This window comes from Zootoca vivipara, chromosome 6 (genome assembly GCF_965207765.1).
Source record: "Zootoca vivipara chromosome 6, rZooViv2.hap1.1, whole genome shotgun sequence".
NCBI lineage: Eukaryota > Metazoa > Chordata > Lepidosauria > Squamata > Lacertidae > Zootoca > Zootoca vivipara.
In genome coordinates, this window is record NC_142589.1 from 83,764,814 (window position 1) to 83,790,533 (window position 25,720).

Below are 25,720 nucleotides of genomic sequence, written 5' to 3' on the forward strand. Positions count from 1 at the left end.
TCCAGGGTGTTGGAGACGTGTGAGATGGCAGTGATACTGGTGTGGGAATCAGGTTTCAGTCCTGATCCAGATTGCGGTGTGTCAGGGCCAAGGTAGGGGTGGGGGCTGCATGGGAGTCATTTGGCAGCAAATCCCCCCGACTTCTGTTTCCTTGCCTGAAAGCACAGCTGGGGGGGGGAATCTGGGCAGTCGGCCCACGTGGAAGCGAATGTGGCGGAGATGGGGGTCCCCAAAACTACCCCCATTGTGGGGGGGTCCCTATGCTCCTCCTACCTGTGAAGGTATCCTATTTACTAGTTGTGTTTACTGCTCTCCCTCACCTGGACTAGGCTGCAAAGCGTTTGCAAGTTCTCCAAGTCAATCATCGGGCTGCCTCATGCTTCGCAATGCACCTCCCTGCTTACTTTCCAGGGACCCCAAGGGACATCTGTTCCTACCCCTGCAATGCAGGAATCACAGCAATGGAATCCCTAACAGATGGCCACCCAACCCCTGCTTAAAAACCTCCAAAGGAGGAGAGTCCACTTTCTTCTGAGGGCAACAGAGCAGTCAAACCTAAATTTGGGGTCCTTTTCACACATCCCCTCTTCTCCCCACTGCTGCATTGTAAGTCTCCCCTTGCCGTCAATATCTGCAATCCCCCCCACCCTCACTGCCCATCACTCCTGCTCACAAGTTGGCGTCTGTGCATATGCAAAGGCTGTGTCAAATGTTTGCTTTGCTGGAGCTAGCTTGGGAAGTTTATGTGTTTCATTAGAGAGCCAGAGTGTTGGATTGGGACCTGTGAGACCTAAATTCAAATCCCCCTACCTCGCCCATAGAAAGCTCCCTGGGTGGCCTTGGAGATCAGTCCCTGCCTCTCAGCTGATATATCCCAGTGTGGTTTTGCCAAGAACCATGTCACCACATTATGCTCCCAGGAGATACAAATGCAATCAATGAATGAATCAATGCAGCATTATCAGACTGTAGAATACCTTTACTGGTTTCGAGGAGCAGAAACGAAGACTGAGCTTACGAGGCCGCAGGGGCTCTGTATATGCCCCAGAGTCCTCTTGCAGGCAGCGCCCTCTGGGCAGAGTCGGGCATGGTGGCGCTGTGGCTTAATGTGTCCAGGAGATGGGTGGAAGTGCAGAGGTTACTGCAAGCCAATACCCAGACGATCTTGGCCTGATTTTGGCAAGGGGAAGAAGGAGAGCATAGCCATTGGGGGGCAATCCACCGACGCCAGTAGCTGCATCTGCCGTGAATTCTGCCGAATTCTCTTTCAAAGCAGATTAGCACAACCCCCTCTGTGAGAAGAAAACCTTTCTTTTGTCTCCCCTGAATCTTCCAATGTTTTCCTCGCAGAGTCGAAACCTGAGCATGGCAGGGCATGTTAGGGAGACGCAGAATTCCATCACCCTGGGATTTAATGAAGGCAAAAGCACTTGAGTTCAGTTCTCCCTGGGCAATCCTGTTGTCTCCCTTCCCTTGAGCTCAGATGGCAGCCGCGAAAGATCCAGAGGTCTGCAGAGGATCCGTTTTCACGGCACTCCGGTGGTAGGAAGGTGGACACGGAAGAGACGGGACCCCTACTTTAGGGCGGGGTCCCTCCGGGCGCTAACCCAACTCGGGAGCAGTGCTTGGGGACGTCCCTGAGCTGCAGGTCCTCGCGGGGCGTCCAGGGCCGGGCGTAGCCGCCCCGGGGCAGCAGCAGCCGGTTGAGAGTGTGCTCGTAGTTGACGTGGCGCCGGGTCATCAGGACATACTCGCGCTGCTCGGCCAGCAGGGGGCAGTCGCAAGCGTCGGGCACCCAGACGAACTCGCGGCGCACGACGGGGAAGCGGTTGTGGTAGGTGTGGAGCACCTGCACGTCGTAGCGCGTCTCCTGCCCCACCCGGCGCTTGGAGAGGATTCGGGCGCGGAAGACTGCGCAGAAAAAGGTCAGAAGGGAGGGCTCTCCTGCAATGGCCTGCCTGCCCCCAAGGGGAAGAGCCCCAGCAGCAGCCAATCTCCCCCCACCCCACGAGTGACAGTCCTCCTCATCCAGCTCCCCCCTCCACCCTGAGAACTCAGGAGCTTTAGGGATAACAGGAAAGCGGGTGGGGGTTACTTGGCATGGGACCCTCTACGCTCCTCCCCACCTTGGCCCTGGAGGGAGGAGGGAGACTGTGGTGGTTTGGACTAGATGACCCTTGAGGTCCCCTTCTATGCGGAGGGGCCACGTACCAAAGTCGCTGCTGCAGTAGTGGTGGATGCGCTGGGATTTTCCCCTCGGAGAGTCGCACGCCCCGCACCGCCCTGCAGGATGAGAAGAAAGTATTTTGTGGGGGGAAAGGCGGGGGGGGGCACTGACCTCCTTATATTTTATGAGTACAGTCATACCTCGGTTTAAGTACGCTTCGGTTTGAGTACTTTTAGTTTAAGTACTCAGAGGACCCATCTGGAACGGATTAATCCACTTTCCATTACTTTCAATGGGAAAGTTCGCTTCAGGTTAAGTACAGGCTTCCAGAACTAATTGTGTACTTAAACCGAGGTACCACTGTAGTCCTTACTGCACTTCAACCCCACCCTCCTTCCCCCTAGAAGTGCGGGGCAGCGTCTGGGGCTCTGGCAACAGCCCTGTGAAGTAGGTCTGGCCGAGAGTTGGTGACATGAAAAGTTGCATGTGGGGAGGAACCCAGTTCCAGGCGAGATGCATGGACACAATAAAGCCCATCTGCCCCCCCCCCACTCCCAAGAATCCTGGGAACTGTAGTTTGTACTGCGCTGAGCTACAGTTCCCAGTACCTGGGGGTTCTAGGCAGGGGCTTCTATGGTACTCCTCAGGCTTTTTTTTTTGCGCTGGGGTTAGGGGAGAAGAGACGGCTCTGCCTGGGCTCCCCCTCCTTGGAGGAATCTTCCTGCATGATCAAAGGCTGCCAGAAACCAGCCTGGGCTTTGTGGGTTCTGTGGCGAAATGTCGCACTAATGAACTCGCAAGCTGGGGAGCTGCCTGCACATGCCGAGAGCCAGGAATCCCACCTCAAATTATGGGATGGGAGCAGCCCAAGGCTCCCAGGGTGCCTGGAGGGTGCGAGCTGCTGAAAGCAGCAGAATCTGTGGGGAAATGTATTCATTTTATGGCACTTCTTTCCACCTCTTCCTCCAAGCAGCTCTAGGAGGCTCTGCTCATGTGGCCCTGCTCCCCCTTCTCATTAATTCCCACACCAGCCCTGTGAGGTAGGCAAGGCAGAGAGAGGCAGGGACTGGCCCCCAAGGTCACCCAGGGCGCTTGGGTAGCTCAGTCATTCCTCCACCGCTTGGGGTTGAGCTAGATGACCCTTGGGGCCCCTTCCAACTCTACAATTCTACGATTCTATGAAAACAGGACATTGGAGCTGGAGGAGGGGGAAAGCAAGGGGACGGCAGACATGGGATCAGGGTCTGCATGGGTGGATAAAGGTAAAGGTAAAGGGACCCCTGACCATTAGGTCCAGTCGTGACCGACTCTGGGGTTGCGCGCTCATCTCGCATTATTGGCTGAGTACCTTGGAACAAATGCCACCACATCCCTCAAATCTCCTAGATTGCCAACAAGAAAATGTTTCTTTACAAGAGCACTCCATTCCTGAAACTATTGTGGGCGTAAAGGAAGAAGAGATGGACAGAGAATAGGGGTGGGGATAGATTTGAGGGTACCTGAGCTCCCTGGGGGCACTTTGGCTGGCAAGGGGGTTCCCTCCCCCTGAGGCGTCTTCCTGGCGATGTCGTTTTGGGAGGGCGGGGCTGGCAGGATGGCTTGGGGATCCCTTGGTGGGCTATCCCCGACTTCCCTGGTCTGGGGCTGGCGAAGGGGGCTGGTGTCACTCTGGATGGGGTGGAAGCGCTCATTCGGGAGCCAGAACTGGAACTCGATGCCCGCGTTGGGCTCCTGGAAAAGGACCTGAGGCAGGAAACAGGCATCGGGTGCATAGGCGAGACCCAGTTAATATCCTTTGCACCCAGGTGGAAGACCCCCAAAACAATTCCCTGGCCCATCTCACCATGACCAGCAAGTCCTCCTGGGTGGGCCCAGCTGCCTCAAGGCTCTCGTGGGTGTCCGCTGTGCGAGTGTAGCGGAATTGGGTGCCTGCCACCTCGTACGTCCCTGGCCAGTCGATGGCCCAGTCCCCGTTGATGATGTAGCGCTGGTTTGCTGTCATCAGAGCTGGGGAGGGGAAGGAAGGATGTTTGGGGGAAGCATGTCCACAAAGGACCTCGGGAGCTTTGGGAGGAGCTTTTGGCTGGCCCCCTCCTCCCCAGCCAACCACCCTAGAACCCCCAAGGGAGCCTCTGGGTGCCTCCAGTTTCAGAGGAGGCGTGGGGAGCCAACACAGGCAGGGCCTGCTTGGGGGTGGCCCCTCAGGGTAATGCCACTCTCCTTGGAAATCAAGATGATGATAATAATAATAATAATAATTTATTATTTATACCCCGCCCATCTGGCTGGGTTTCAAGAGGGGTGTTTGTGCAGAAAGTAGCTGTTCGACAGCATAACTCTCTTGGAAGGTGGTGGGCTCTCCTTCCTTGGAGGCTTTTAAAGAGAGGTTGGTGTCCATCTGTCAGGGATGCTTTTGCTGCAATTCCTGCATCACAGGGGGTTGGGCTAGATGACCCTCGGGGATCCCTTGCAATCCTTCTAGGATTCATGGGAGGTTTTTAAACCCCACCTGCAGAGGTTCCTGAATGTGTGTCCCATTTTGTAAAAGTGCAGTTTCAAAATAGGCAGTTGGTAGAATGCAATTCTTTGGGTCCCCAGCACTACCAAGGGGTCAGCATCAGGCATGGGTGTGGGAATAGGAACCTGCCCAGCGGCCCCCTCCTACCAAGGTAATTGCGGCTGTGGTCTGTCACCTTGATGTGTCTGGCGCCTGCCGGGATCTGAGTGACATTCTTGTAGCCAAAGTAACCTGTGAAGCAATCAGAGGAGAGCAGGTCAAGTGCAGGGGGGGGGGGAGACACTGGGGAGGGAGGGGGAGGGGCTGCCCAGGGGAGGCAACCAGGGGGTGAAGGGGAACTGCATTGGGGAGGGGAGGCTCAGAGCGTGACGTGCAGCGCTGGACAGAGGGCTTCCTCAGACGTACTACTTGAAATGTCAGCAGTTGGATTGACACCTGTCAGAGATGCTCTAGCTGCGATTGCTGCACTGCAGGGGGTTGGGCTGGATGACCCTCAGGTGCCCTTCTAATTCTACTATTCTGTGATCTCATGCTTTTCAGTGAATTTCTGTTGGATCAAAATTTATGTAGGAGGAGAATTCCCTGGCTGCCAAGAACCCAGGCTGGGGCAAGTTTTCTTTGGTGAGGGGACCAGAGCAGAGATTTAAAATCACAAACTACGCAGCAAAGTAAAGCATGGAAATGTAGACTGTGATTCCTTCAAATTATGCCCTTCTCAGTGAGTTCCAAAGTTAGGAAACACCATCAAAGCATTCTTGACATATGCCTGTCAAGCCTCTGCTTAAAGACCTCCAAAGAAGGAGACTCCACCCCACTCCTTGGCAGCAAATTCCACTGCCGAACAGCTCTTACTGTCAGGAAGTTCTTCCTAATGTTTAGGTGGAATCTTCTTTCTCTTTGCACTTTGAGCTTCTCAGGAGGATGGAGAACCTAGCTCCTCCCAAGGTGAGCGGAAGTGGTCCTAGCTAAGTGTGGCAGGACAGCTGACTCTCTGGTATTACCCCCTTCATATGTTAATTAGACTTAAGCCTGTTGATTATAGTAGGCTGGTTAGGTTACCCCACCATTTTGTCTGCACTTTCCTAGCTGCAAAAAGGACACCTCTTTTCTTCGTCGTTGCTCTGGGGCAGCGGAGCATTTTGAACAAACTTTCCGTTCTGCTGACTTCAATCCCTGACAAAGTGGCATGTGCGTTTGCCCAAAGTGAGGAAGGTGCTGGGGAGGGGAGGAGGAGGAGGAGGTGGTGCTTGGGGGTGAGGAGGAAGAGGAGCATGAAAAGCCAAAAGCCAAAGCATTCACCCACGGAGAACGTCAGGGCATTGAATCACCAGAGCTGGGAAAGGCTGCCCGGAAGACATGATGCACCAGGACACACGACTCGTTCCTGCCTCCGCAGACACCGCAAGCATCCACCTGAGACTCCGAGCCCAGCAGCCCATCGCAGCCAGCTCTCTGGAAGAGAGACCAAGAGGGGGGAGAATCAGGCACCGGATTTTGGGGGGAGGGGGGGATTTGATAAATCTGTGCGTCTCCAGCAGAAGTCTAGCACATTCCGGAAGCAATCAGAGCATAAAAGGAGACTGGATGCTGGATACCCCAAAGGGATTTCCCCCGCCCCCAGTTAGCATCCCTGTGCTATGTGCCCACCTGACTGTCCTGTTACTGGTGCCACATAAGACCCATTTTCCACATTAGGGTAGCAGCACCTACACATACCGGTAGAATCATAGAATCATAGATTTGGAAGAGACCACAAGGGCCATCCAGTCCAACCCCCTGCCAAGCAGGAAACACCATCAAAGCATTCTTGACATATGGCTGTCAAGCCTCTGCTTAAAGACCTCCAAAGAAGGAGACTCCACCACACTCCTTGGTAGCAAATTCCACTGCCGAACAGCTCTTACTGTCAGGAAGTTCTTCCTAATGTTTAGGTATATAACACCTTGTTTAGGTATATAACACATAGCACCTTGACTATTGATATCAGACAGACTCTTTTGGGCTCCTGCTGAGAAACATTCCTGTTTAGACAAGTCTACCTGCACGTTTGGAAAGTTGATGCAAGTTTTAATCTGCTTTCAGCCTATTCTTGTTTTAGCTTTTGGGGGTTTGCCTCAAGCCCTGACCCAAATCTGACGCGACTCACCAAACAACGGCCGCTGATGCAGAGGTCCCGGGAGTCTGGGCTGCAGCGGGTCCCATCCAGGACCCTCCCAAAGGTGTAGTAGAAATTGTGCCCTACAGCCAGGCAGTTCAGGTCGCAGAGGTTGGGGGCTGGCAAAAAAAGGGAGGAGGAAGGGGGTCAGCCTGGACACAGGGGTCCAGCTCCAAGGGTCTTCTTGCAGTTCCCTCACTGTGAGAAGTGAAGTTGCAGAGAACCAGGCAGAGGGCCTTCTTGGTGGTGGCTCCTGCTCTACCATCTGATGTCAAGGATATAACCTATTACATGCCTTTCCAAAGACATCTGAAGGCAGACCTGTATCGGAAAGTTTTTTATGTGTGGTGTTTTACTGTGGTTTTATAATTTGTTGGGAGCCGCACAGGAACAATATTAATTGTTGTTGTTGAGTACTATCAGGGGGAAACACCCACTTGCCCCCAATTCACACTTACCAGAGCAATAAAATGAACCAGAATGCAGCTAATTTGCACTTCTATGAATTTTGCAATGCCATTTCTCAACAACGCCCCCCCCCAAACCCAAAATGCATATTTTGTAGAAGGGGGTATGTGGATTAAAATGAATATATTCATGAAAATACCATGTAGAAATACATTGTATAATAGGGGGAATTGCTTGATTGGGCGTGTGTGTGTGTGTGTGTGTGTGTGTGTGTGTGTGTGTGTGTGTAAAATTTGCACTAAAATCCTGCCAAATTTTTGTGAGGATAGATAGATGTGTGAATGTTGTGAGATTAGAAAAATCAGAACCCGGGAGAAATGGAAATGGTAAGATTTGTTCCCTTACTCCATAAAGGACAGCACAAGAGGGGGGAACCCCAAAACCTCCCATTGGGCTTTAGATTGAGATCCATAGCTGCCAAGTCTCCCGTTTTCCCCGGTAAACCCCCGTTTTTCCAGCTGTCCCCAGCCGAAAAAACGGATTTTTTTTTTGTTTTTCCCCGGTTTATTCTGGCACGGCGGCCATTTTGGAACTGGGCGGAGCATGCTCAGAAGCGACTTTTGATGCTGCTCTGCCCAGTTCCAAAATGGCTGCAGCGCAACTTCTGGTGCGGCAGCCATTTTGGAACTGGGCACAGCAGCATCAAAAGTCACTTCTCAGCATGCTCCGCCCAGTTCCAAAATGGCCGCCGCATTACTTCCGGTATGCAATTTCCGGTCCGGTCCCTTATTTTTCAGAGAGGAACTTGGCAGGTATGTTGAGATCTCCCCAGGCTGAGCTCACCTCCATGGAAGGGGACCCATTGGTAAGGTGTCTGGCTGCCCAAGACAGGCTTGCCGTCGTAGAGGGAGCACTGGACAGCCCGGAAGGGGACGGATCCAGGAGGGCACTCCTGCAAGAGAGGAGGAAAGCCACAGCATGAAAGGACAATGAGATGCAAGGAAACGGACACCCAGCCTGAACTCTCTGGCCACTGCCAGGATTGGGGCCCTGACGTCACACATGGGCTGGAAAGATATGGCTTTCAATAAAAACTTTCACTTCACCACCCAACGTGGATCCACCTCTGCCTCTCAGCCAACTCCTAGTGACAACTGCTAGGTGACGCTGGACTTCCTCCCCAGCCCATTGGTGGTTGCTAGGCAATGCCAGCCCTTGATCCCCCCACGCTCCAAAGCATCCCTTGACAAGTGGTCCAAAGTGGGGACCCTCAAAGCTCTCTGCATTTTTAGGACCCCTGCTCCTAATTTTTGCAGTTGTAGATTGCTTTCAGCTCTTTTTTTAACCATTCTGCATTCGTTTTTTTCATTATGTATTCTATGTTTTGTATACAGTGGTAGCCTGGTTCTCAAACTTAATCCGTTCCAGGAGTCCGTTCGACTCCTGAAACTTTAAAAACCAAGGCACGGCTTCCAATTGGCTGCAGGAGCTTCCTGCCCGTCGGATGGTTGGCTTTCAAAAAACGTTCGCAAACTTACTTCCGGGTTTGCAGCATTCGGGAGCCGATTTGTTCAACAACTGAACTGTTCGAGAACCAAAGTACCACTGTATTCTAATTTTATGTTGTGAACTGCCCTGAGATTTATGGGTTTAGGGTGGCATGAAAATTGAATAAATAAATAATAAATTGTAACCAGCCCTGGGACTTTAGGGTGAAGGGCAGGTACAGTGGTACCTTGGGTTACAGACTCCGCTGACCCAGAAATAGTACCTCGGGTTAAGAACTTTGCTTCAGGATGAGAACAGAAATCACATGGCGGCGGCGCGGCGGCAGCAGTGGGAGGCTCCATTAGCCAGGGCCGGTGCTAGGGTTTTTGGCGCCCTAGGCGACGTCACCTTCTGGCGCCCCACCCGTGTGAATGGCTAGCCCGCCCCTCGCCCGGCAACGGCGGGAGAAGAAGAAAAAAAGGAAGCTGCAGCCTCGCTCGGCCAGCAGCTTCTTTTTAATTTTTTCTTCTCCTGGCGTTGCCGGGCGAGGGGCGGGCCAGCGAGGAGGGGCGTCACGCCAGTCAGCCACTAGCGTGGCGCCTCGCAGGCCCGCCCCTCACCCGGCAACGGCGGGAGAAGAAAAAAAAATAAGAAAGGAAGCCACAGGCAAGGGCGGCGGTGGCTGGGGCGTTTGGGGGGCAGGCTGGGCAGCGCCCCCTCCATTTTGGTGCCCTAGGCGATGGCCTAGTTCGCCTAAATGGACGCGCCGGCCCTGCCATTAGCTAAAGTGGTACCTCAGGTTAAGAACAGTTTCAGGTTAACAACGGCCCTCCAGAACGAATTAAGTTCTTAACCCGAGGTACCACTGTAATTAATAATCATTAATCATCAATAATAACAATGAAGAATAGGGAGCAGGTAATTCTCCCCACCTCTCCATATCATCCTATATCACAGTGTTTCTCAACCTTTTTTGGGCCACGGCACACTTGTTCCGTCAAAAAAATCACGCGGCACACCACCATTAAAAGACGGGGCAAATCCTGGGAGTTGGGAATGGGTGGGGGACTGAGGAATAGGGAGGATGAGGTTGGTGTACTTGCTGAGAGAGCCCTCGAGCACCGCCTCCGTCGTCCTGCCTGCCGCCAGCCCCCCGCTCCCTCCTGGGCTGGCCGCGGCTGAGCTGGGGCTGCTGCTGCTGCTGCCGCCACCTCCCTCCGGCCTCCCCGCTGGTGTAGCCGCCGCCGCCGCTGCTCCTTGGCGGCCCGAGAGCCCTCCCCGGCTGGCGGAGGAGGACGGCGAGGAGCCCGTCGAGGTGGGGCGGCTGCTGCTACGGCTGCTGCTGTTACTGCCGCCGCTGGACGGGGCTGCTGCTGCTCCAGAGTCCCCGCCGCCCTGCGCCGCTGCCTTCTCCATTGAGTGCGCGGGGAGAGCGCGAGGAGGCGGCCTCGGCCATGAAGCGCTGCCTCGCTCAGGGAGCGAGCGCGAGGAGATGACGGAGGAACACCCTTCGCGCCCTCGCGCCCTCCAGACTGACCCGGCCGGCTTCCTTTCCGGCGGGTCAGCGCTGCCTATTGGTGGCCGCAAATCGCCCTTCTCGTTGCCTCACATCGCGGCACAGCAGCCACCGTCTCGCGGCACAGTAGTGTGCCGCGGAACAGTGGTTGAGAAACGCTGCTATATCAGTCCAAGGGATATAGAGGCTAGAGTTGATTTGAACCCTGGTTTGACCCTCTAACTGGACAAATGCAACCTCAAATACAAGCCCCGCAATAAGTGTGTGTGCAGCACTTAATTCTTTGACAAGGCAAGTACTCACATCCAGTTCACACACCCGGTACTGCCTGAGAGGCCCCTTGCACATCTCCTCCTCGGGGAACCTGTATGCGGAGAGGAAACGTTCTCCTTGAGAGGCTCATCCTGTGCAGAAGGAAGCCCCTTTGGGTGCAGCAGGGCTTACTCCCAGGTAAGCAGCAAGAGGATCGCTGGGCATGCATTCCCAAAGTACTGGGGCTACCGTATATACTGGCAAAGTGTTATACTGGCAAAGCTTGGCTAAGGCAGTTTCCTGATGAATTCAGCCTTTTGGCTCAAAAGGTAGCACAGAGGTATTTCCTTATAAATGCTACCGAAAGGCATCTATGAGCCAAGCAAAGGGAAAAAAAAACACCCTCCAAATGTCCCAATTTTCCAGGGACAGTCCTGGAATTACAGAAGCCATCCCGGTTTCTGATTTGATCCCGAAATATCCCAATTCTCTTTTTTCCTCCCTGTCTTGGAGAACAATTAAAAGTGGTGTGTGAAGCTTCAAAAACTGTCCTGTTTATCCTGAAAATCCCTGCACCAAATGAAGGAAATGATTGCGCTGGCATACAAAGTCCTTCCTGCAATTTTGAAGGAAAAGATCACCAATCCACTTTACAGTCTTTCAGCTGCTAGCCAATTCTTAGGAAATGTGTGGGTGGGTGTTTATTCCTTTATTGTAAATGGAGCCTGGCACTGCCTACTCAGAAGTAAGTCCCACTGTAGTCAATGGAGCTTACTCCCAGGTAACTGGATCAAGACAGCTCAGCCTTACTCTGAGCTCCGAGTTTATAATTAACTTTAGTTGTTTTCTACTAGGGAACACATGAGTGTTTAACCTTAGATCACATGAGAAGCAATGAATTGCCAATTTGCCATCTTGGAAGGGTGGTGCCTGGAAGTCTTTGTTTCTCAGGCTCTGTGAAAGTGAGGATGTAAATGCTCCAGGAGAATTGAATGCTGTCAAGGAAGGCAGACCTTTGCTTCTAGGTCTGTTGGGATCATTTCATATTTTGTAAAATGCTGGGTCTGTGTCAGTCCACAGATTCGTTTTGAAGAAAGTTCTGCAAGTAAAGTGCCAATTAAACTTATAGGCCTTGTTTTCATTCCAAAAAGAAGTCTGTTTTTATGTGTCCAGTTGCTTCACATGGAGCAATATTAATATCGGCAATATTTCCAACGTGGGAGAGCCTCCAGGTTGGCCTCCAGGGGAGACCAAAAGCAGCTGCTGTGATTCGAACCCAGGTCTCCCCCACCTGAAGCCCAGCAGGCTAACCACAACCCCCATGCTAGCACCCCCCAGGCCATCACATCCCATGGCCCCCTCCCCAAGAAATAGGGCAGGCCAGCTCACCTGATGCACCGCCGTGTCCGAAAGGAGGCTCCGTCCCCGCAGGTACTGGAGCAGGCACTCCAGCTGCCCCAGTGCGTCCATGTCCCGTGGCCCAGCTGGCGTCTCTGGCGGGGCCGGGGGCCCATGTGGTCTGTCCCCTACTTAAAGGAAGATGTCAAAGTTACCAGGCTCTGGCAGGTGCGGGGGCAAGAAGGCAGCTTGGGGGATTACCTTCCCAATTCCCCTTGTCATGAGATGCAACATTTTTGGGAAGCAGCTATGCCTCGTAGGGGCCACCATGGAGAAGGTCCTGTCTTGGAGGTCTTCCTTGGAAGTTTTTAAAGCAGAGGTTAGATAGTCACCTGTCATCCAGTCCTCAAGCATCCATGGCCATTCAATCTCTGCTTAAAAACCTCCAAGGAAGGAGAGTCCACCACCTTCCATTCCACATTTGAACAGCTGTTACTGCCAAAAATTTCTTCCTGGTGTTTTGGTGGAATCTCTTTTTTTGGTAACTTGAAGCCATGGTTCAGGTCCTACCCCCTGAAGCAGGAGAAGCCAGGCTTGCTCCATTCTCCATGTGGCAACCCTGGAGGCAAAACATCCCCAATTCTCTCAACCGTTCCTCATCAGGTTTGGTTTCCAGACCCTTGATCCTCTTGTTTGCCCTCCTCTGCTCATCTTCCAGCTTGTCAACGTCCTTCTTAAATTGTGGCGCCCAGAATTGGACACAGGACTCCAGGTGAGGTCTGACCAAGGCAGAAGAGAGTGGGACTATTACTTCCCTTGATCTGGACTCTTGACTTCAGCTGATGCATCATTAGTCTGGGTGACTGGGAGCAGCCGCCGAGACCACATAACACCGGTCTTGAAAGATCTACATTGGCTCCCAGTACGTTTCCGAGCACAATTCAAAGCGTTGGTGCTGACCTTTAAAGCCCTAAATGGCCTCGGTCCAGTATACCTGAAGGAGCATCTCCACCTCCATCATTCTGCCCGGACACTGAGGTCCACCACCGAGGGCCTTCTGACGGTTCCCTCGTTGTGAGAAGCCAAGTTGCAGGGAACTAGGCAGAGGGCCTTCTCGGTGGTGGCGCCTGCCCTATGGAATGCCCTCCCAACAGATGTCAAAGAGGAAAACAACTACTGTACCAGACTTTTAGAAGACATCTGAAGGCAGCCTTGTTCAGGGAGGCTTTTAATGTTTAATAGATTATTGTGTTTTATTTTTCTGTTGGAAGCCGCCCAGAGTGGCTGGGGAAACCCAGCCAGATGGGCGGGGTATAAATAATAAATTATCCATTCTTAAGGAAATCAGCCCTGAGTGCTCCCTGGAAGGACAGATCGTGAAGCTGAGGCTCCAATACTTTGGCCACCTCATGAGAAGAGAAGAATCCTTGGAAAAGTCCCTGATGTTGGGAAAGATTGAGGGCACTAGGAGAAGGGGACGACAGAGGACAAGATGGTTGGACAGTGTTCTCGAAGCTACGAACATGAGTTTGACCAAACTGCGGGAGGCAGTGCAAGACAGGAGTGCCTGGCGTGCTATGGTCCGTGGGGTCACGAAGAGTCGGACACGACTAAACGACTAAACAACAACATTATTATTATTAGCCTTTTTTTTTTTGCTGCTGCTGCTGCATCACCTCCTGTGCAACAACAAGGTCCTTTTGTATTGTTTTTATTCAGGATTTTCTAGTACAAACATCATCTTTATTTAAAGATCATAAACAAGGTCCTTTAGATGTATGGTTTAGTCATTTGGGAATATCCTGAGCAGCAAGCCAGAGAAATTGGGGTGGGGGTTAATTGGGGTGGGCCCCCCACCTGCCTCCATGCATTGCCCCCTCCTTTCTTTGCGAACTAGTCTTCCTCACTGCCCAGTGAAATGGGGTGGGCGTTCTTTCAGCCTTCACAAAACACTCCTGCCATTGTCTTGGCAATTGTCTGTTTCTCATCCTTTCCACTCCTCTGAATGAAACCCTGGAGCCTCCTTCCAAATCTGCTTTATCTCTTCCCAGACATTTGGAAAGGGCTTTCTCAGTCAGCGCACCATGAAAAAAACCTTCCCCACAGTGTGAAGGAGCCAAGCTCCGCCTGAGCCTGCAATGCACACACAACACACAGAGGACAGCTCCTTCCCAAAAGCTCAGGCTGCAGGCAGGAGGGGAGATAAGATCAGCCTTTGCTAAATAGCCCAGATGCAGGAGGGGTTTTTTGGGGGTGGGGGGTGGGGGAAGATCCTCCTCTCCGTCCCCCTTCCAGCAGTGGAGCCTGGGAAGGCCCCACTCTGTTTACAAAGGGAAGGTCAAGGGAACTAAATGTTTATCGTGGGGCTAAGCAAGGGGCAGGACCACAAGGTGGAGGCGTCCCCAGTTGTGGCAGGGTGACCATAGTGACCACAAGGGAGGAGGGGAAAGGGGGTGCATGGGGGACAAGGAGAGGGTGGGTGGGTGCAGCAATGGGGCTGCATCGGAGCAGGTGGGCAGCTAGCTCATATCTTGCACAAAAATCTGTTGTTGTTTTTTAATTCTTTAAAAAAACCACCATTCGGAAATCCCCCAAAGCTCACAGGGATCCTGAGCCTGCCTTCTTGCTTCAGAAAACAAAGGAGCTCTTTGCGCAGTCAGATGCAACCCCCCCCCCTTCTCCAGCAGAGCATGCACATGGTATGCAGAAGGCTCCAGACAGGACTGTCTGGGAGAGGACACTCCCCCCCCCCCCCGAGTCTCAAAAACCTGGAGAATTGCTGCTGGTCAGTGCAGACAATACAGACAATACTGAACTAGGTGAGCCCAAGTTCTGGCTTGTGATAACACTGCTTCGTAAGAAACTAGCAGCTGAGATAGACTGCCTCTGGAGCTGGAGGTTCCATAAGGGCCTAAGCAGAGTCCAGAAAACCAAAGGGAGATCTTTGCTCTCCTAGTGGGTTTCATGAAATTGGTGGATAAACATCCAGGGAGAGGGTGGAATAAACAGGTTGGCGGCCAGCAGACGGGAAGCTGGCAGGGCTGAGCATTGCTTCCATCACCAAAGCAAGCAAAGGCAGGCCTGTCAGGGATAGAATCATAGAGTTGGAGGAGACCACAAGGGCCATCCAGTCCAACCCCCTGCCAAGCAGGAAACACCAAAGCATTCTTGACATATGCCTGTCAAGCCTCTGCTTAAAGACCTCCAAAGAAGGAGACTCCACCACACTCCTTGGTAGCAAATTCCACTGCCGAACAGCTCTTACTGTCAGGAAGTTCTTCCTAATGTTTAGGTGGAATCTTCTTTCTTGTAGCTTGAATCCATTGCTCCGTGTCCGCTTCTCTGGAGCAGCAGAACCTTCCTCCCTCCTCTATATGACATCCTTTAACAAATTTGAACATTGCTATCATATCACCCCTTAACCTTCTCTTCTCCAGGCTAAACATACCCATGCTTTAGCTGAGATTCCTGCATTGCAGGGAGTTGGACTAGGTGACTCCCAGGGGTCCCTTCCCAATTCTACGATTCTAGGATTCTAAGATTCCTTCTTGTCTTGGATGGAAACTTTCCTTGCAGCCATTGCCCCGTCCACTTTTGCTCCTTGCTCTGCCCATCAGTGGCCTCTGGCCCCCAGAAGGAGATGTGGCCCCCGGTCCCCTTTGCATGCTCTCCTCCGTCGGCGTCAAAGATCCCAAGGGAAATCTTATTCTGGTTTCATCCTGCTCCAGCCAAAGGTCCTGGGAAAGGGACCGGGATGATCGCCTTGCCTCTGGACATTTTCAGCCTAATTGCATTAAAACTACAGTATTTACGAATTGGACGCTCTCTGCACCCAGGTCTCACTGTTTCCTGTTGGCCTCAGAGGCAGCACTCTCCCCTCCCAGAACCTCCCAGAACCCCAACTCCGTTCACTAGGCCTCACTTCCCCTCAGCCACCGGTCCCAGCCGCCTCCCAATCTGCTGCCCCAAGCAGGATCCTGAACCGGGGGAAGCAGCAGCAGGACCCCTCAAGGAAGCACAAGGTTGACCATGCAAATGTCGCCTCCTCCTCTGACCAGACGCTGTCTTTCGGAACTGGGAGACTGAACTTGGCTGGCTGAAAGCTTGGCTGGAGGCTGACCAGTTTAGCCATTGCTTGGGCTGGCTGCCAGTCCAAACAAATGATGCTCTGTCAGAATCAGGCCCATCTGGTCCAGCCTCCTCCTCTCACAGTGGCCTAATACCCCTTAAGAACCTAGGAATCCAGATAGACTGCCTTTGGACCTGGAGGTTCTATGTGGATGTAAGAAGAGCCTGTCTTCTGGATCAGGCCAAGCAAGGGGACCCATCTAGTGCAGCATCCTGCTCTCAGTTGCCTGTGGAAAACCTCCAAGGGAGGTCCCAGCACAGGAGCAACTCTCTTGTCCTATTTGGGTGCATTGCTGGAGGAAGAGCAGAGCCTCCCTAGCTAGGACCCCTCAACACCCCCCCCTCCTCCTCCTCCTCCATCATCTCCATTATTATTTATTTATTTATTTATTTATTTATTTATTTATTTATTTATTTATTTATACCCCGCCCATCTGGCTGGGTTTCCCCCGCCACTCTGGGCGGCTTCCAACAAATACTAATACACATTAAAATATCACAGATTAAAAACTTCCCTAAACAGGGCTGCCTTTAGGTGTTTTCTAAATGTCAGGTAGTTGTTTATCTCCTTGATCTCCAATGGGAGGGCGTTCCACAGGGCGGGTGCCACTACCGAGAAGGCCCTCTGCCTGGTTCCCTGTAGCTTTGCTTCTCGCAGTGAGGGAACCGCCAGAAGGCCCTCGGCGCTGGATCTCAGTGTCTGGGCTGAATGATGGGAGTGGAGACGCTCCTTCAGGTATATAGGATGAATTTGCCCAGTCCTCCTAAAGCCATCCAAGCGGGTGGCCATCGGGTGTTTCTCATGTGAATTTTGTGCTGCGTCAGGAAGTTCTACCAAGCCAGAATTGGACTCTTGTCTTCCCTCCCTCCCCACCACCTTAAAGCTTTGCTTCACACCCTGCCTGCTGAAGAGTTCTGGAGGCAACAAATCAGCCTTAACAGCACAACCTGGATCTGCCAGCATGTGGGGGGCCGGGGGGGCCCTCTGGGGCTCCCAGTCACCTGGTCTCCAACTTACCTGAACGGTGCACAGGAAGGTCAGCCAGATGAGGAAGACAGTTGTCAGGGGAGAGGTGCTCCTGCAAGAAAGAGAAGGAAATACTCTAAAAGGGGCCGATTGCCAGCTTCATTAATGGCTGATCCTGAAATTTTGGATCCCCTCCAAGCTGGTGCCAATGTTTTGTACTAGTTTTGTGCCTTGAACCCCTCATTTTGTGCCGATGCCCCAACTGAGTAATTGACACTCTAACTGGAGAGGGGGGTAGGAATACCCCCAAACCCAACATTGTCTGATTCAAGCTTCTATGGTCCAGAAATCAGGGGAAGGAGAGAGAGAGAGAGAGAGAGAGAGAGAGAGAGAGAGAGAGAGAGAGAGAGAGAGAGAGAGAGAGAGAGAGAGAGAGAGAGAGAGAGAGAGGGAGAGGGAGAGGGAGAGAGGAGAGGAGAGGAGAGGAGAGGAGAGGAGAGGAGAGGAGAGGAGAGGAGAGGAGAGGAGAGGAGAGGAGAGGAGAGGAGAGGAGATGTATGGACAGGTCAAGTTGGTGGCCGTTGCTACTGCTTGTGGCAGGGAGTTCCACAGTTTAACCAAAAAGTCCTTCCTTTTCTCTTTCCCAAATCTTCCAGCCCTCAGCTCTGTTGGATGCCCATGATTTCTAGCAGTAGGAGAGAGAGAGGAAAACTTTCCTCCTGCCACTCTCCGCATTCCAGGCGTCATTTTATAACCTCCTACCAGGTCACATCAGCCTCATCTTTTCCTGAAACTCAAAAGTCCCAAACACTTCAGCCTTTCTTCATTTGCTTAACTGCAGCCTCAGTTTGCAGAGGGTCCCCCCATGGCCAGGGGGCTTCTGGGCATGTGCAGAGGGCCTTTCCCCTTATGGTTTCCCCCCCAAAAAATCAGTCCCCTGGGCAAGGAGAGGAGAATAGCAAGCTGCCTGTTCTGGACACCACCTGACGCTGGCAGATTTATTCTGACATTTCATTCTGAGAGGGTGAGAGGCAGCAGCGATAAGGGGCTCACGTGTCCTGGAAAAAGAATGGGGGGAGAGGGAGGGGTCCCCTCAGAGGGTGTCAGTTGCATCCAGGGCCTACAGAAAATTATGCAGAAGAGAGGAAATGGGGGTGGAGGAGAGAGAGAGAGTTTTCCTCTCTCTCTCTCTCTCTCTCAACACTGGGCAGCCAACAAATGTGGAAGATTCGGGGCAGAGAAAAGGAAGGATTTCTCGGTTAAACTGTGGAACTCCCTCCCACAGGAGGCAGCAATGACCACCAGCCTGGACGGCTTTTAAAGAGGGTTGTACAAATTCATGGAGTAGGAAAGGGCTAGGGATTTCTACTAGCCAGGCTGGCTCCGCTCTGCCTCCACAGTCTGAGGCAGCAATGCTTCTGAATCCCAGTTGCTGGAAACCACAGGAGGGGAGATTGTGGCTCTTGCACTCAGATCCTGCTTGTGGGTTTCCCAGAAGAGGTGTCTAGTTGGCCACTGTGAGACAGGATGCTGGGCTAGATGGGGGGGGCAGCTTTGGCCTGATCCGGCAGCCAGGTTCTTTGTATGTCCTCATGGAACCTCCAGGCTCTGAGGCAGTCTATCTGGATTCCTTATTTGGACCCCGTGAGAGGAGGATGCTGGGCTGGGTGGGCCCCCTTGGGCCTGATCCAGCAGCCAGGCTCCCCTTATGTTCTTAATCAAAGTGGGAAAAAGAAAAATCCAGACTCTCCGGAGACAAGGGAGAATCAAGGGCAGAGGCGGGCAAAATGCCAGGGGTGTGAGTCACCCAGAGCTTCTGAGAGTGCAAAGCTGGTAGAATCTCAGTCTTTCATCACTCCAATTGCCACAGTCTGTTTACAGCAGCAATAAATTACATGCACACATGCCAGGTGGTTGTGTGAGTCTGCAGTGCACCAGCCTCCTTCTGGAGGAGCCTTTGCCAAGCGGGTGCCCGCCAGATGTTTTGGGGGCTGCATCTCTTCCCAGCTGCAGGATGGAGGAAGTTGCCATATGTGGGAGTAGAATCATAGAATCATAAAATCATAGAGTTGGTAGGGAGCCCCAGCGGTCATCCAGTCCAACCCCCTGCCATGCAGAAATCTCAGCTAAAGCATCCATAACAAATGGCCATTCAACCTCTGCTGAAAACCTCCAAGAAAGGAGAGTCCCCAACCTCCCAAGGAAAACTGTTCCACTGTCAAGCAGCTCTTAGTGACATGAAAGTTTTTCCTGATGTTGAGACGGAATCTCCTTTATTGCAACTTGAAACCATTGATCCGAAAAAATAATTATCGGCATTGATTCAGGACTGGAAACCTTTTTGCATGAAAGAGAAAACACACTTGCAATATTGTGATTTAAAGATTGAAAAAATGCTGATTATAGGAGATAGGAAGGTTGGATGTTAAGGAGTGAATACTGTACAATGCTTAGCTGCAGGACAAAAAACTGGAAGTCTTTAACTTTATTTTTCTCTTTTCCCCTCTTCTTTCTCTCCTCTCTATTTTAAAAAAGTCTCTCTGAATTGGTTCTTTTTTTAGATTAAGTATGTAATGTATCGAGTCCCATGGACTGCAAGAAGATCAAACCTATCCATTCTGAAGGAAATCAGCCCTGAGTGCTCACTGGAAGGACAGATCCTGAAGCTGAGGCCCCACCTCATGAGAAGAAAAGACTCCCTGGAAAAGACCCTGATGCTGGGAAAGATTGAGGACACAAGGAGAAGGGGATGACAGAGGACGAGATGTTTGGACAGTGTTCTCAAAGCCACCAACATGAGTCTGACCAAACTGTGGGAGGCAGTGGAAGACAGGAGTGCCTGGCGTGCTCTGGTCCATGGGGTCACCAAGAGTCGGACACGACTAAACAACTAAACAACAACATGTAATGTATTATAAAAATATATTTGTGATGGGTATGAATTTTTGCATATTTTTGGACAAGTATCAACAAAAATACTATTAAAGAACAAACAATTAAAAAGGAAGTGCTGGGACAGGCTCCCTGGAATGGCTCCCTGCAAGTTGAGCCATGCTAGCATTCCCCTGGTATTAACAAAGCAGACGGAGTGGATCTCAAAGCAGTGGTCCCCTTCCTGCTGTGTGAGGACATCCCTTCCTATGTAGGGCAGAGCAAGCGCTTGCTGAGACGCTCCCCCTTCTTTTCAGGCCTTCAGGGCAGGGGCAATTCTTGCATGCAGGGGGTTGGGATAGATGACCCTTGGATCCCTTCCAACACTACATTTATTTGATTCTACAGGGCAGGGACAGGTGCTCCCTTTCTGAGCACCTGGAGATGCCAGACAGCACTTAAGGCCGCCTGACGCTTGCATGCCTCAAAGACGCCGGAGGCAGCAAACAGGGGCGGGGAAACATAGACAAGATTTAAGGGGCATCACATAAAGTTCTGGCGCAGCAGGAGCGAAGCCAGACTCGCTTCCCATTCTCCTGCCTAAGCCTGAGGGGAGCAGCAGCTCTGCTGGAGCCAGCAAAGCTCAGCTTCGGCCCTCTGAGCATTCACAGAGTGGCTTTTCCTCGGTCTATTCTCCAATGTCTGATAGGCCTACATGGCCCTAACAGCCACCCAGCCACCAGGCCTTCTCTCTTAAATTGAGAAAGTGCAGCTCACAGGCACTCCCTGGGCATGGAATCATAGAAGCATAGATTTGGAAAAGACCCCGAGGGTCATCTAGTCCAACCCCCTGCAATGCAGGAATCTCAGCTAAAGCCTCCATCACAGAGAGAGGGTCATTCAACCTCTGCTTTAAAAGCCCCAAGGATGGAGAGTCCACCACCTCCTGAGGAAGACTGTTCCACTCTTGAATAGCTCTTACTTTCAGAAAATTCTTCCAGTTGTTTAGTCAGAATCTCCTTTCTTGTCACTTGAAGCCATGGGTTTGAGTCCTACCCTCCAGAGCAGGAGGAAACACAATTGTTCCCTCTTCCATGTGGCAGCCCTTGAGATATTTGAAGATGGCTCTCCTATCTCCTCTCAGTCTCCTCTTTCCCAGGCTAAACCCAACTCCTTCAACCGTTCCTCATCACACTTGGTTTCCAGACCCTTGGTCGTCTTGGTCACCCTCCTCTGCATGCCTTCCAGCTTGTCAACACCCTCAGGGTCCCTTCCAACTCTAGTATTCTATTATTCTGTTAAGGGCTGAAAATCCAGTAGTCCAGAATTCTAACTGGGTGTGGGTTGGGTGAGGTGGAAGGATGTCCAGTTGTCTCTGTTTCCCTCTAAGCAGCTTAGGAACAGGGCAAAAATGCAAGCAAATAATGTCAATGAGAAGTCAGAGAACAGGGCAGCCTGCAAAACACTGAGCTGGCTGAAGCTCAGTATTGTCTACACTGGCTGGCAGCAGCGGCTCTCCAGGGATTCATGCTCAGGGGTCTCTCCTAACTAGGGAGGCCAGCGGAGATTAAACTACGGGACCCACAGGAAAGGTTGAAGTCAGGCACCCAAGGAGATCCCTAAAACGTCGCCCCCCAAAAGTCTGGGGAGATACATGCGTTGGTGCTTGTGAAGGTCTCGATGTGCCTTTTCCACCCCACAACTCGGCAGCCTGTCTGCGACCCCCCTCCCCAAAGCACAGACAGACCCATTAGCCCCCCTCTCTCCCCACAGCACCTTAGCCGAGCCATTCCGGCCCGAGCCTCAGTTTCCCCCATCTCCAGCGCGCCCCGCCGATTAGCTCCACTCACCCGGCGCCGTCGGAAGTGGCGCGCTCCTGGCCCGCGGGACCCTCCCTGGCGCCCGCGGGCCTCCCAGTCCCGCCTAGGGCCGAATCTCCTCTTCTCCCCGTTCGCATCGCAGTGCCGCTGCGTCCCGGGACCTTTATGCAAAGGGGGCGCCCGGGGGCACCCGAGGTCCAGGCGGCTTGAGCGAGCGGGTCCCCCGCGCCGAGACTCATCCTTCCTGCTGCTTCGTCGGCTGCTATGGAGCGGGGCCCGGCGGGGCTTGGACGGCGTCCCGGTGTGTGTGTGTGTGTGTGTGTGTGTGTGTGTGTGTGTGTGTGTGTGTGTGTGTGTGTGGAGAGAAGGAGGGGGACCCCCCCCACTTGCTGCTGCCTCTTCCCCAGAAAGGCTGCCGCTGTCCTCGGGTTCCTGAACATGTCAAATTCCACCCTCCAGCAACGGGGATATTTTTACGCAGGCAAGAAGGGTGCGAGGGGGGGGGGAGAAGGTTCGGAATTGAGGGCTCTTAACCCTGTTAACGCGGCGCAACCCATTTCAAGAGCATGGCTAAAAATACGCCCCCGCCCCCCAGCTCAGCCCACACGCGACACCCCTCTAATATTGCCCCCTTTTTAGTGGAGGCGCAAACTTTTATTAGGGTCGCAAAGGGTGAAAACTTTACTTGGGATTGTCTGAATTTCTAGGGGGTGAGAGAGAGGATTAATATTAACCCCCTCGGTCTCCTGCCTCATTTTCCAGGCCGCCTGCCAAACACATGGCGGGGAGGGGCAGACTATAAATAAATGCGCACTCTTTTTTGGGGGGGGTGTCAAACAAACAGAGAAGGGGGGCAGGCAAAGGAGAGAGGGGGCAGGACGGTGGGAAGTCGGGGGTCCGTCCACAACACACACACACACACACACAAAATTGGGATGTCTCCATGGCAGCGTGGCATAGTGGTTAGAGTGTCGAACTAGGAGCTGGGAGAGACCAGGGTTCAAATCCCCATTCGCTCACTTGGTGTGACCTCAGGGGCCAGTCACTGCCTAACCTACTTCGCAGGGTTGTTGTGGGGGTTAAATGAGGAGTCGGGGGAGCTACCTTGAGCTCCTTGAAGAAAAAGGGGAGATCTAAATGCAGTAGGCGAGTAAATCGGGAAGGTGGAAGGATGCATAGGCAATGCAAGGCAGTGTGGCGTAGTGGTTAGCACTGGGTTATTACCTGGGATGCGGTGGCGCTGTGGGTTAAACCACAGGGCTTGCCGATCAGAAGGTCGGCAGTTCGAATCCCCGCGACAGGTGAGCTCCCGGTCCCAGCTCCTGCCAACCTAGCAGTTCCAAAGCACGTTAAAAGTGCAAGTAGATAAATAGGTACCGCTCCAGTGGGAAGGTAAACGGCGTTTCCGTGTGCTGCTCTAGTTTGCCAGAAGTGGCTTAGTCATGCTGGCCACATGACCTGGAATCTGTAGGCCGGCTCCCTCGGCCAATAACGCGAGATGAGCATCGCAACCCCAGAGTTGGTCATGACTGGACCTAATAGTCAGGGGTCCCTTTACCTTTTTTAGTACCTGGGTTCAAATCCTCCCACTCAGCTATAAAACTCACCGGCTGACCCTCTGCCCACTCACAGCTCCTCAGTCCAGCCTACCTCATGGGCCATAGTGGAGATGAAAGGGAGAGGATCCCCTTGAGATCCTTGGAGGAGAGAGAGCACAATATAAATGCCTTTATTATATGAAATAGTAGGGGGAAGTGGGGCGGATTGATGCAGAAAAATTCAATCTCATAATTTATGTAACAAAAATGAGTCAAATTTTTTTTTTGCTTTATGCATAGCATAACTAATCAATATTATAATAGCAATCAAAAGAATTTATTAATTAATTGCCAGCCCTTCTCCCTAAAGTCCCTGGACGGGTTGCAACCATCGGAGCACCATGTTTTTAAAAAAGGTGATTAAACTTTATTATTCATTATAGTTAGGTGCCACCTTTATCTTCCAAGGCTCTCAAGGTGGTGTATATGGCTCTCCTCCCCCGACATTTCATCCTCACAGCAACCCTGTAAGGTAGGCTAAGCTAAGGTTACCAGATTTGTTTCAATGAATCCGGGGATACTTTTCAACTTCAATGGATTTTGTATGGGGACTGATGTGTAAATCCGGAGACTGTCCCTGGGAAACGGGGACGTCTGGCAACCTTTGTTGTTGTTTAGTCGTTTAGTCGTGTCCGACTCTTCGTGACCCCATGGACCATAGCACGCCAGGCACTCCTGTCTTGCACTGCCTCCTGCAGTTTGGTCAAACTCATGTCCGTAGCTTCGAGAACACTGTCCAACCATCTCGTCCTCTGTCGTCCCCTTCTCCTAGTGCCCTCAATCTTTCCCAACATCAGGGTCTTTTCCAGGGAGTCTTCTCTTCTCATGAGGTGGCCAAAGTATTGGAGCCTCAGCTTCAGGATCTGTCCTTCCACTGAGCACTCAGGGCTGATTTCCTTAAGAATGGATAGGTTTGATCTTCTTGCAGTCCATGGGACTCTCAAGAGTCTCCTCCAGCACCATAATTCAAAAGCATCAATTCTTCGGCGATCAGCCTTCTTTATGGTCCACCTCTCACTTCCATACATCACTACTGGGAAAACCAGTAACCTTAGGCTAAGCTAAGAGATGAGCACTGACTCCAAGGTCACCCAATGAGCTTCATGGCTAAGTGGGAATTCGAACCCTGGTCTCTCTCAGGTCCTAGTCCAGTACACTAAGTAGTCCAGCTACACTGGCAACTGGCAATCACAGAAAGAAATATACCTCTCAGATGCACACAAAGACCCCTCACCTCCGATGCAAACCTCTGGCGGAGAAGAATTATGGGTTTTTTGAGAGGTTTGGGGGCAGATCCACTCCATACATTTAAAGCGTATGACATGTCTCTTCCCCCACCTTCCCCGTTCCCAAAGAATCCTGGGATCCGTAGTTTGCTAAGGACACTGGGAACTTTAGTTCTGCAAGGGGTGGGTGGGAACTACAGCTCCCGGGGTTCTTTGGTGGGAAGTCATGCGCACTGGAGGTGTTTTTTTTTTCCAGGAAGGGGAACTCAGTTTCTAAGAGTTCTGTTGTGCTGTTGTTGAATTTTCATCTTTTTTCTTTTCTTTTCCTTTCCTTTTCGGAAGGGTGAGTGAGACATCCGTCCATCGGATGGTGTGTTTGTGGAGAAAAGGGAGACCAGTGGGAAATCTTGATACCTTCCTCACCTTGGCAGTCAGAGCTGCTTGAGACAGAAATCCAACAGGTCAAGCTCTCCCCTCCGCCACCTCTGTAACCTGCGGAGGGAGCACAGACCACTTGGATTTCTTGCTGATCTTAAGGTGGAAGATAGCACCCCCTTATTGCGCACCAGAAAGACCCAGAAGTGGAAGGAGGGACTGATCCTGGAAGGCAGCGGTCGGACGCCATTAGGCGGCAGAAAGCCAGCTCTTGTCTTCACTCCGCCCAGCCTTGAAGGTACATAGAACCATAAGAGCGTGCAGAATCGTTGTACCCCATCGTCTGGTACTCACACAGGTAGACTGCCCCTGGGCATGGAGGTTCTGCTACCACAGCGGACCTCCACGTGGCGAGCCCTGCGATTGGATCAGCGGCCAAAGGGGGAAACAACCCCCAAACAAGCGCCGAGCGCAAGGGCAGCTCTCCCCTCCTCCTGCGGCTGCTCTCCAGAAGCATCTCTGCCTCCGACAGAGCCCGGCCCTGGTGGCTAGAAGCCCTCGAGAGCCTTCTCCCCTTCCGTGAGTCTGTCTAATCCTCTTGGAAAGGCACCCAAGTGCGGGAGGGCGGCAGCGTCTCCAAATTTGGTTCCCACCGAGAACCGAAAAGTGCGTCACATTGCAGCCCAGTTTTTGTTTTGGAAAAGGCTCCCACTGAGACAGCCTCCCAGTTTTTTATTTTTAATTTTTTGCCCCAGGCTCGGGACAGAGAAAGAAAAAGACCTTCTGTTTTCCAGAGAAGTCTTGGATGCTGTCCTTTGGCACATGCAGCAGTAGAGGGGGAGAGAGATGGACGGCAGGCACCCCGCCGTTTGCAGATGGACACTCTCTGTCGT

At 52.3% G+C, this 25,720-nt stretch overlaps 1 protein-coding gene across 2 annotated transcripts; it reads right to left on the bottom strand.

The window, feature by feature from the left end:
- Positions 1–958: 958 nt before the first annotated feature.
- On the bottom strand, positions 959–25,308 carry ADAMTSL5 (ADAMTS like 5). Of its 2 annotated transcripts, none has more exons than XM_088672869.1 (12): positions 25,182–25,308; positions 16,989–17,049; positions 11,894–12,030; positions 10,556–10,616; positions 8,092–8,200; positions 6,832–6,959; positions 6,014–6,137; positions 4,833–4,916; positions 4,011–4,174; positions 3,667–3,910; positions 2,212–2,283; positions 959–1,911 (listed from the first exon to the last, which is right to left on the bottom strand). In XM_088672869.1, the coding sequence occupies exons 1-12, from the start codon at positions 25,202–25,204 to the stop codon at positions 1,580–1,582; spliced, it is 1,539 nt and encodes a 512-aa protein (XP_088528995.1). In that variant the 5' UTR covers positions 25,205–25,308; the 3' UTR covers positions 959–1,579. The 2 variants fall into 2 exon arrangements, with proteins under 2 accessions (XP_088528995.1, XP_034976807.3); XM_035120916.3 differs by lacking the exon at positions 25,182–25,308 and adding an exon at positions 21,659–22,257.
- Positions 25,309–25,720: the final 412 nt, after the last annotated feature.

Bases quoted from the DNA above. Each gene is read 5' to 3' on its own strand.
- ADAMTSL5 (XM_035120916.3), bottom strand. From the start codon at position 22,068: ATGTTCAGGAACCCGAGGACAGCGGCAGCCTTTCTGGGGAAGAGGCAG. The intron at 3,911-4,010 runs GTGAGATGGGCC...TTCCTGCCTCAG, and splicing joins AGGAGGACTTGCTGGTCATG to GTCCTTTTCCAGGAGCCCAA. The intron at 1,912-2,211 runs GTACGTGGCCCC...TTTTCTGCGCAG, and splicing joins CTACTGCAGCAGCGACTTTG to TCTTCCGCGCCCGAATCCTC.